At 43.8% G+C, this 11,674-nt stretch overlaps 1 protein-coding gene across 1 annotated transcript; it reads left to right on the forward strand.

Annotated features, from left to right (window-relative positions):
* The first annotated feature begins 8,163 nt into the window (after positions 1-8,163).
* Positions 8,164-10,266, forward strand: TMEM271 (transmembrane protein 271). The gene has a single exon (XM_033946352.1). The coding sequence runs from the start codon at positions 8,366-8,368 to the stop codon at positions 9,254-9,256; it is 891 nt and encodes a 296-aa protein (XP_033802243.1). The 5' UTR covers positions 8,164-8,365; the 3' UTR covers positions 9,257-10,266.
* The last annotated feature ends 1,408 nt before the right edge of the window (positions 10,267-11,674 follow it).

Raw genomic sequence — 11,674 nt, forward strand, 5'->3', positions numbered from 1 at the left:
TCATTTATTATTTTACTGTCCATTCATTAAGGCATTCTGGCAGTCTATATGGGATCAAATAAATAGCTTATTAGAAAATCATGTAGGGTTGTCTTATGATACAATTTTGTTTGGTGTGTCTATGAGATATAAAGGTCAAATATCTGCTAATAACAATAAGCTATTAATGATTTTGACAGGAGTTGCCATCCAACAAATAACATACAATTAGAAGGACTATAAAAGATTGAACTATTGTTTCTGGTGGAACTCAGTATGTCAAGTGTATAAATTGGAAAGAGCGCTAGCAGTTCAAAAAGGTTGTTATAATAAATTTAAGGATGTGTGGGGGCCATTTTTAAAAGTCTGTCTGCCAGCTTGAGGAGCCATGCATGGTAAGGAGCCCCCCCTTTGGGCCCATCTCTCTTTCCCTTACAAATTCTGTTTTTCTTCCTGGGCCCCCAACTGCCTGCTGAGGTGGTCAGCTTCCCTCCCTTCTACTCCATCACTGTCCTCTTGCCTGCCACCCGTAAGCGAACTGAACCCAGGCCACATGGCCCTAACATTGCGCATGCTGGCTTCCCTTCACCTCTGAAACAGGAAGTTACATCATGAGTGGGAGGGAGAAGGGAAGCCGGCACGCACAGTGTTACAGCTCCACGGCCTGGGTTCAATTCACATGCAGACGGCGGGCAAGAGGGCAGTAAGGGAGGGAAGCTGACCTCACCTCACCAGGCAGTTGGGGGCCCTCTGCAACTGTGGGACCCAGGACAACTGCTCTGTTTGCTCCCCACTAATGCCGGCTCTGGGGCCCCCTGATGTTTTCGGGCCCGAGGCATGTGCCTACTGGGCCTACCTTTTAATCCGGCCCTGGTCCATGTCTTGGAGTGGAGTGGAGCCTTTAGTCCTAATTGGGGAAAAAGGAAACAAGCTCATGGATAGGTGGAGAGCTGAGAAGGAAATGATTTATATCCTGAGGACTCTTAAAAACATCTCCCAGAAAACTATGAGGGCAGAAGGTAGGGGTAGGATGGGGAAAGGAAGAACAGATGGGCCAATAGCCTTGGGATCTGAGGAAAATATATGGTCTGAGAAGCTCCCACATGGAAGCCTATTAGAGAAAATCATGGCTTTATAGTAGAGGCTGTATAGAGAAGGAACAAGGTACTTACCATTAACTGGAATTAAAAACTAAAAAAACGATTTTCTTGTATTTTTCTTCTAATTGAGAACATCCAGGGTGGAAGATAGTACAGTGTACTTTAAAGTTATAGCAAGGTTAGTACTATTCAAAGGAAGTGGCTGTTAATCCTTACTGAAACTGAGCCAGTTTTTTTTTTCCTGAAAGCTTTTAAGAGGAATACTGAGAAGAGAAAAACCTAGAACTTGTTAGAGAGGCAGATGCTAGAGTCTGTAAGAAAGATTAGAAGCTAATTTCCATAGCCTGAAAACTCTAACAGTGTATCTGATTTATTGTTCCTCCTCTGCAAAAAGGAGGGCTAGAGGTTCTGAATAATAAACATTTTGGTTTTGCTCACAGAAGCAGTGCTCAACTTGAGGAATCAGCAGTTCAAATGGTGGTGAGAATTCTCTCCAAGTGTGTTGGTGGCTAAGGATGTAGACTTCCAAAAACCAACATAAGCTGGCACTTGGATATCCTAAGTTGGCTGATTTTTGAAGCCGGCTTTCTGGATGTGTAATGAAGTGTTTTGCTCACTGTGCATCCAGAGATCTAGGGGTCATGTTGGGAGGCATGTTATGGGTGTGCTTTGGGTAGGTTAGACTTGGACATCTTGTGGTGATAATCAAATCTTTTCCAGGATGTCTAGACAGAACTTAAAAAACAAAACTGTAGTGTAATGTACAAGGGGCAGGATTTTAATGAAAAATCATAAAAACATATATAACATACATAAAAATCTGGTTTCTCAAATGTGTTGTGTGATTCACATACTGGCATATATATCTTGATGTGCACCGTTTACATAATTTGATGTAACTAGTGTATGATTTTAAATAATTATTGTTCATATAGTCATGTAATTCACACATCATTTTTATTTGACTTTATATCGGTCCTATATTTTACTGCAATGTATGTTCCATATCGTTGTGTCCACATCTCTGCTTCCCTCATGTATTGTTTTATTTTCTTGTTCTTTTATCTGTATAGATTTTGTTTTGCTTTTATCTTATCTGTTTTTTTGATATTTCACGTACCATCATCCGGGTACGTATATACACATATTTCTCTCACTCTTTTTCATTTTTCTTTCTTTTTTATCTCCTCCTTTTCCTTATTGGGTTTTCACATAGTAAATGGCATGTTTTCCACTCAGTCTTTTGCCTTTTCAGTCTATTTGTTTCACTTACATCCAGATGGTTCTTTTAATCTTAAATTTACAGATATTTTAATATTTCACTGTCATTGTATCCCAATCACTTTGTCCAACACTTTTTCTTTATCTCTCTATATTTTTATTTTTACCTCTCACCCTTTTTTTCACATTCACCATTTGGTCTTATCATTCACATCACTTACAGTACCACTCATATTTGTTCTAATTCTACTCATGGCACCATTCTTTTTAGGACCCCTGAGGAATAAGGTGTTTTGGGTTTTTTTCCCCGAAACATGGACCATGTTAGGTTTGGTCCACAATAATACTAGAACCATATTTTTATGTATGCTATATATGTTTTTATGATTTTTCATTAAAATCCTGTCCTTTGTACATTACACTGCAGTTTTGGTTTTGTTTTTTGCTTCGCATTTATTTCCTGAGGTTTTTTGTTGGTTTTGCCTAGACAAAACTTAGACATTTTGGGCTAGACCTATTTTAAAAGCATCTAAGTGCCACAAAGGGACCTAAGCTGACCAAATGACCACTGGATACATGAAAGTATGACTCCCCCCACTTCCCCAGTGGACACTGACCCCCTCCCACTCCCCAAAAGTCTGAGTGAAAGAGGACAGACCTGTCTCGTGTATAGCAGCATTTGGTATGGGAAAAGCTTAGTAGAGTAGCACACAGGTATCTTAAGTAACCTGGTGGGAGGGCTAGTGAATCATAGAGATGAGGACCCATGCCCATAAGCAACTCTAACCACTACATTTATGGTGGAAAGTATGAGGCCACCAAAACCCTGCTCTACTTCTATATAGTTTCCACCTGCAGCCATAAGGGCTATTGGGGTGGTAAACAGGTGGGTCTAGTAGGTTTGGGTGGGCTCACCATAAATTATAAGGAGGTTATGGTGAGATATACACCTGGCACCATTTATGTGAACTTCATAGCAGTGCCCTCTAAGGTGTCCCATTGCTCTGTTGGCATGTCTTTGTGATCAGTCCATCATAATGCTAGCCCCTCCCACATCTAAATGGTCTGGATTTGGCATTTTTGACATGGATATTTTTGACTTGTGGTTGAAAATGGGATATAAAGTTTGGGGTTCTAAGGGTTGGACATCCTGCCAGCAAAGACATCCAAGTAAGTGATTTAAAAAATAAATCAAAAATGGACATTTCTGAAACTTCGACTTTGGATGCCTAAATCAGACTTAGCAGTCCTATTTTGAAAATGGCCCTCTAAATGTATAGAGTTTCTCCGATTCTTCTTTCTTTTCTTTTTTTTAATCTCTTAGACTAAAGATTCATTGACCAGTGCTAGTCTCAAAAATCAATCGAGGCAAATACACCAGCTTTTAGCTCAGAAGGAGTGGTAACAATAGTCTTGTAACAATACTCCTTTAATCCTCAAAACTCCCCCCTCTACTGAATAGCACAACTCAACAGGCCCCCGTCTTGACCCAAAGCCCTGCCCACATGTAGCTTTCTGAGGGCTAGATTCTCAAAAATCCACGATAAAATTAATGGGCCGCTGTCACAACCATTATTGTAGTGATTTTAAAAAAGCGAGTCATTCTCCAAACAATGCTCATGCAAATGAGGTTGTTGGAGAGTAGTGAAGATTTGCTAAATCTGCATGTGCCCATCGCTGTTGATAGCGATGGATAAATGCACAGAATAAATGCAACCCTCCCCCCACAATCCAAATCAAGCCACCGAAGTCATGCAACCCCCCCCCCCCAATATGACATTACCCTGGCAGCGGGAGAGATGTCCACTAACTCCCACTGTCAAGCAATGATCCCCCGACACCCCACCCGGCAGCGGGAGAGATGTCCACTCTTTCCTGCTGCAAAGCAACACCCCCCCACACACACTCCCCCAGTAGCAGGAGAGAGGCCCACTCCATCCCACCTCTGTTGACAAATGACCCCCCCCACATGACCCCCCCAATAGTGGGAGAGATGCCCACTCTCTCCTGCCATCATGCAATGACACCCTGAACCCCACCAAGCAGTGGGAGAGATGCCCACTCTTTCTTGCCGCCAAGCAATGCACCACCTGACCCCCTCAGCAGCAGGAGAGATGCCCACTCCCTCTCACCACCAAACAATGCACTCCCTGTGCCTCCAATGACCTTTCTCCCCCTTACTTTACTTTTGATGGCTGGCTGGAGGGATGCCTACTCCATCCAGCCAGCAGATCTGCCTCTTTAGAATGGTGGTTCTTTCCATCCCCAGTGCATCCTGAGTTGTCTGGACCAATCAGAGCCTTAGGCTCCTCCCTGATGCATCTGCTGAGGGGCCTAAGGCTCTGATTGGCCCAGACACCTAAGTCCCCTCCCCTAGGAGGGATCTTAACCTGGGTCAGAGCCTCAAGCCCCTCCCCAGTGAATCCCAGGATGCACTGGGGAGGGGAAGGCCTGCCATTTTGAAGAGGCATGCCAGCTGGCCAGAGGGAGTAGGCATCCCTCTGGCCAACCATCGTAAGCGGGAGGGGGCAGGAGTCATCAGAGGCACTGGGGTGTTGGGGGGAGGGGGGTTGCATGGTGGCATGAGAGAGTGGGCATCTCTCTCACTGCCGGGGGGTGTTGGATGGGGGTTGCTTTTTGTCAGCGATGGGAGGGAATGGGCATTTGTCTTGTTGGAGGGGATGTTGCTTGGTGGCGGGAGAGAGTGAGCATCTCTCCTGCTGCCAGGGGAGGGGGGTGTTATTAGTGTTGGATAATTGTGCGATGTGGCAGGAGAGAGTGGATATCTCTCGTGCCAAACTTCAATTTGGTTTGTGAATTTTTTTATTATTTTAATTTGCATGGGGGGTAGCAGTATTGGGTGATTGTGCGACACGGTAGGAGAGAATGGGTATCTCTCCTGCCGATCTTCAATTTGTTTTTGGGTTTTTTTTTAAATTATTATTATTTTAATTTGCATTGGGGGTGGGGGGTTCCTGAGCTGTCAAACATTACTTTCCTGTCAGTGCCTGAGCCAATCAACACTCAGGTACTGATCAGAAAGTAAGGTATCGACAGCTCAGATCTGTCAGTAAATTTTGGCTGCATATGTGGCAAAACGAGGTTAGAGAATCACTCGGTGATTATAGAGAATCGCTTAGAGTGATCATTTTAATATTAATGATCTCATTGTACTACATTTGCATGGCAGTAACGGAGATTGCTAGAAAGCTCAGAAAAGACCTCAGTAAGCCAAATTTGATAATCTGCCGCTACAATACATGCACGTTAAACTGGCTGGAAGTGGTTTAGCAAGCATGTTAAAGGCAGATTTTTGTTTTGAGAATCTGTCCCTCAATCTTTTATCTCACCTTTCCCACCCCACCCTTTCCAGAGGTGGTTGGTAGCTGGTTCTTACTAGAGAATGACATGGAGGGGGGGAAAAAAATTATCACCGTTCCCTCCCCATCCCTGTGAGCTCGTCCCCATCCCTGCCCCGTCTCCGTGAGCTCAGTCCCCGTCCCCACCCTGCAAGCTGTCCCCGTCACCATCCACACAAGCCTCAAATAGTTATGATTTTATTCTGAATTAATTTTATTAAAGTAAAAAAATAGACAATATTCTGTAGAATTGTCATTTTATAAACATAAATAACACAGAGCAAGGATCAACAAAACCCCTGTCTTGTGAAAACTGAACAAACCAAATTACTACAGAATACTTCAGTTACACATGGCAGGAATAGTGTTAGGGGAGTGCAACTAGGACAACTGCCCCCTGGTCAGAGAGAGAGCCCTAAGCCAGCTAGATGCTAAAGAAGCATAGCCTGGGGTTTGCAGTCCTCAGTTATGTCTAATACCAGCTCTAACAGGATACATATTTCAAATCAGAAAAATTCTAATCTGAAAATATAAATTTATTATTTTCTACCTTTTGTTATCTGGTAATTTTATTCTTCAAATCACAGTGGTCTCAGGCTTTGGTTTTGGGTTCCTTCTGTCTTCATAGTGGCATGGCTGGCTCCTGAATGTAAAATAGGCGCAAGAGGAGCTGGGGAGGAGATGCTGAGTCTCAAACGGGCGCAATCTTTTTACCACAGGAGCAAGACTTTTCACTGCTTCCGTGGGGCGGTGAAAGGTCTTGTCCTCATTCCTGCGGTAAACCAGTTGCACATGTCTCCTGCGGATTTACTGCGGTAAACTTTCCCCGTGTCATTCTCTAGTTCTTACCTTTTATAGTAGTCTTAAGATTCCCTCTGAGGTGGGCAGTATTTTGGGCACACCTTATTCAAGTATTGTATTTGGATTTAGCTTATACTTATTTTTAGTAGAAGCTCAAGGTGAATTATCCTCAGGTACACTAGGTATTTCCCTTCCCCAGAGGGTTTACAATATAATTATGTAACTGAGACAATGGAAGAGCTAGAGACTTGCCCATGGGAACGGCAGTGGGATTATGAACCTGGCTTTTGCAAGTAGTCAGCCTGGTGCTTTACTCCTGTGTTCCACTTTAGTGTTGATAAATTGAGCCAGACAGGCAAAAGGTTTGTGAGAATTAGATTCCTAAATTGGACTCTGAAAATTTAGTAGGGCTAAGTTTCTAAATCTATCTTCATAATTTCACTAAAAACTGAAATTTAGGATTCTAAAAAAGTAAGTGGCAAAAGAGATGAATTTAGGGTAGGGAAAAAAAAAGATGGAAGCTTAACAATGGTTTTCAACAGTAGGCATCTAAATTAGGCTGCTAAATTAAAGCAAATGCATGGTAGCCCTAAATATAAGTATGCAACAGAAAACCTATGCTCCTATGTCTGACAAACTAAGAAACAGCAACAAAAAAAGAAAACGAAATATTCTGGATTCTGAATGTTTTGTAGGCAATTCTGCCTTCAGTTCTTATCTGCTACAATTAGCTTCTTTGTTCCTCTTAGTGCCACTCTATGCTCAAGATCTCTTGGTTGCCCTTGATATTAAAATGAAAAATCCCTTGCCTCTCTTCTCAGTCGGCTATTGCTACTCCCTGACTGGAATTCGTGGAAAAGAATTTGGTCAGACACTTCCATACCTATATCGCTATCCATGGTGCTGATTCTGTAGTGACTATAATTGATTATTCGTTTTATGGCCGAGATAGGCACACCATATTATTTTAGCACTGAAAAGCACGGGAACGGGAAGCAGAGCTATATTATGGGCACTGTGAAAACCCATTTTTGATTAGATGTTTAAAAAAAAAAAAAAAAAAAAGTGTTTTCACTAAAATGTGCATAATGTGATTATTATAATTCATATTTTATTTCCGCAAATTAATTTTGCTTTGTTTGACTCAAACAACACAAGCAAGTATTTTGTATGCATCATACATAAAATCTGAAGTTACTAGCTACAACCTGCATCACAAGACGTTTCAGGAGAGCAAAATCATCCTCCGTTCAAGATCCAAGGACTACAGACAGATAGGTTTTCGCAAAATCGCTAAATTGGCTGAAAATCCTGCATTTTCACCAACTAGAATTTCCCGCATTCGCTGTAGAAATAATGCTGAATTGGAAAACCAGCTGGCAAGCTAGACCTGCTTTATATGAAAGCAGGTGGGTTTCTAATATATATATATTTTTCCCCTTAATTACTGGAAATCCTATAGCCTCGACAAGCACCAGATCTGGCAGATCCGAGACTTGGGGCACAAGAGATGATAGCGACGTCCGTTGTCCCTCCCGCCACTTCACACCCAGCGGGGGTCTCTCCCTCTCTCTATTAGGGGAGGAGACTCTTCCGAGAAGCGAATCGCAGCTCTCGGGCTGCCTTTTCTCGGAGTCGCTCAGAAGCCGTCGCCTGGTGCCAGAGGGAGAGAGCGTGCGATGCTCTGCGCGTCTTCCCCGCCCCCCTGCCCGCGCACTGCCGCAGCCGAGCCACTAGAGACTGCGCGCTCCTGCCCGCTTCCCCTCCGCTTCTGAGTCGCCATGTGCCCGGCTCCCGCTGCAGCCCCTGCCACGAGCGCCGAGGAGGACACGGGAGGATGAGGAGAGAGCACTGGAGGAGGAGGAGGAGGCGGCGAGGAAGAAGAAGAGGCGGCGGCGGCGCAGGATGAAGCTGGGCGCCCGGGGAGCCTGCGCCTTGCTCTCCAGCTGCCTGCTGCTGGCCTGCGCGCTCAGCGCCGCCGCCGTCGGCCTCAAGTGCTTCTCGCTGGGCTCCGAGCTGAAGGGGGAACCGTTCCGCCTGGGCACCGCCGCCGGCGCCTTCTACTCGGGGCTGCTGCTCTGCGCCGGGCTCTCGCTGCTGGGCTCCGCCTTGCTCTGCTGCCGGGAGCGGGAGGAGGGAGAAGGCGGGGAGGAGGAGGAGGAGGGGGCAGGAGGCGGCAAGGCCAGCGCCCAGAACTTGCTGCTCCTGGGGGTGCTGGTCTTCATGCTGGGGGTGCTAAGTGCCTTCGCCGGCGCCGTCATCGACGGGGACACGGTGTCGCTGGCCGAGAGGAAGTACTCGCACCACTGCCTGCAGCAGCCCGGCTCCCCGCGGCCGCCCCCGCCGCCCGACACGGCCGTGGGCTGCCAGAAGCTGAAGGACTACCAGCGGGGGCTGCTCATCTCCACCATCCTGAACTCGCTCGAGTGCCTCCTGGGGCTTGCCAACCTGCTGCTCGTCAAGAACTACAAGTGGACGCGGAGCCAGCGGCGGGGCCGGCGGGGCCGGAGGCTCCAGCGCCGCCGCCAGGGCTCCATCTTCGAGTGCGAGGGGCGCGATTTCTCGCCGGGCGCCTACCCCTTCCAGGCCGTCTCCTACATCAACGTGGGCCTGTGCCACGTGCTGGACGAGCCCGGCGTGGAGGTGCACTGCGGGGGCCACCCTTCCGTCGAGCTGCCCGGCTACTCCCCCATGGACCCGGACCTGAACGCCTCCTACCCCTACTGCTACCCGCTGCCCAGCGAGCGGCCGCCGCCCTACCATGAGATTTACCCTGCGGAGCCGAGCCCGGCTTAGGGGCCCCGAGCTCTGTCGCGACAATCAGCGCTCTGTGCGATACTTGTCAACCTTTTAAGGGCAAAACCCATGCACTTGACTCCAGAAAAACCATGAATGCTTCACGAAGACTCTCGGGGTGGGTGGGGGCAGCTTCATAACCTTTTTCTGTTTTTTGCCTTCCAGTTTTTATTCTCCCCCCCCCCCCCCTCTTGCTCTTGGGACAGTTTTATTGTGATCAGATTAAGAGTTGAGCTTTCTGCTTTGGGCTTTACCACTCTTAAGTCTGCGTTCATCTGCTTTCATCGAGGACCATTTTCGTGTAGAGATGGGGGAAGCCTGCACAGTGTTGATAAACTGTTTTAGTACTGTTTGTATGTTCTATGAAGTTTCTCATCTGTTACGATCATCGAAAGGTTGACCATCAATGTTCCTAGGCTGCCTTCTCCACCTGTCGTCTGACAAAGTCCAATTTCGTTCTACTGAATCATCAAGAATGACCCATGTTTTTCCACAGCTTTAAATCGAGGAAATACTGTAATGAGATTAATAACCAGCAAATGGAAGATACAAATAGCAAAGAAGCTATTTTGACTAGAAACTGTATCTGGGCATAAAACCAAGAGACGTTCAAACTTTGTAATGAGAGGTGTTTGGAGAAAATCCTTCTTTACACTTTATGGGGCCGAGTTTCTTTAAAATGCACATGAAAAAAAAAGCTGCACTTTTACACATTAAAATGAATGAAAGATGAACAAGAGTTTTGTACACTGAGGTGCCTGCTTGTTAAATTCAACTTCAGATCTTTTCAAGTCCATGAGGCAAATGTTTAGTAAATCTAAAATATACTGCAACCTAATATGGCCAGTTCATTTTTGAGTTGAAAATACTGTACAGTATACCTCCAAAGGCCATATAGAATTATGTTAATAGCAAACAGTTTAGCGAAGGAAACAAGTGATTATTATTATGCACATAGATATAGTTTATTTTTAATCTGTTTCTTGCAATGAATTTCATTTTGCTTTATATTTCAGAAGTCTATTGATTGTAGGGTAAGCTTATATCCATTGTTGTATTTCCATAGCCTTGCTGTGACGGAAAAATCTCCTAAGAAGTATAGATTGTCATTTTGCTCTGGAGCAGTTCTTTACCATATATCGGATGTGGCTGTTTTTCAGCATTAATTATATCTCAGGTTATTAAATTCCCTGGCATGATTTAACCTAAAATGAAGTCGTACAGAAATGGACTGCACACATCTTTTCCAGACCTTTATTTTCCCAGCTTGCCTTGATATGCTAGGGAACCATTCATAAAACGATATTCAGAAATGTCCTTAAAATGAAAACTGTTTTCTGTTGTAGAAAAAGCCTACATTCTAAGCATGTTTAAATGAAAGTGCTCACCACATTGCTTTTAATTTAACATTTTCTGTGGTTTAAGAAGAAACTCATACCTTTTTACACTATTTCATTTCAGATTTCCAAAGAACATATGAACTTGAGTTAGCAAATGATGTGTGTCATTTTCCAAAGGTATTTAAAAATTTGGGTCAGAGCATGACATTCAGCCGTGTGGTTCATCAGGGCAAACAATTTATCTTATTAATAACATATTTAAAATAGCACAAACTATAATATAGCTAGACCAGCAATTAAAAAGGAATCTTTATGGACTATTACTGTTTAAACCTTTATTTATACTGAAGTGACACAAAATGAGTGTCGCAATGGGGAGAGAAGGTACTGTGTTTTCATAATCTTTCAGTATTGGTTTATGCTGTTATCCTGACATGGAAAGAGCAAAATTTATTTCTTATTTAAGGGAATATGTCTTTAAAATTTGGTTAGAGTGACCTCTGTTTTTCAAATTCCTTTGCAACATAAATGACCAAATATCTGGAGGGCATATTTTTCACAAAAGATAAGTAGGGAAATAGTTATCTCTGTTCCATGGAATTGTTACCTTGAACAGAATTTTTGACAGACTTTTTGTTTTTTGCGGAGCAGAGGCTAGAAAATGATACATATTATTTTAGAATTCCAAAGTTCAATGCACAATGAAAATAAAATAAAAGGTAATAATGTTAATTATTGTAAAGGTAGAATTTACATTTCCCCCCCTCTCCCCCAAATAGCTATCATGTGTATATCACTTTTTTTTAATGCATTATTTTGTATCTTCTCAAAATACTGTGCATTTGATATAGTTGATCTGCTTAACTTGTAGATTTTTTTTTGTCATCATTTTATTCTGATGGAAATGTTACCGGAAACATGATTACTGTTAAAAATGTACCAACAAGAAGTCACTCATTAGTAAATAATATGTACTATCCTTTGAGTCTTTGTACTTGATATCAGTAGTATTTCACTGCAGATTTCTAATTTGTTATGCTACAGTTCTCCTAAATCTTATAAAAATGGTTTGCAGTAA

Source organism: Geotrypetes seraphini, chromosome 1, assembly GCF_902459505.1.
Source record: "Geotrypetes seraphini chromosome 1, aGeoSer1.1, whole genome shotgun sequence".
Taxonomy (NCBI): Eukaryota; Metazoa; Chordata; class Amphibia; order Gymnophiona; family Dermophiidae; genus Geotrypetes; species Geotrypetes seraphini.

Bases quoted from the DNA above. Each gene is read 5' to 3' on its own strand.
- TMEM271 (XM_033946352.1), top strand. From the start codon at position 8,366: ATGAAGCTGGGCGCCCGGGGAGCCTGCGCCTTGCTCTCCAGCTGCCTG.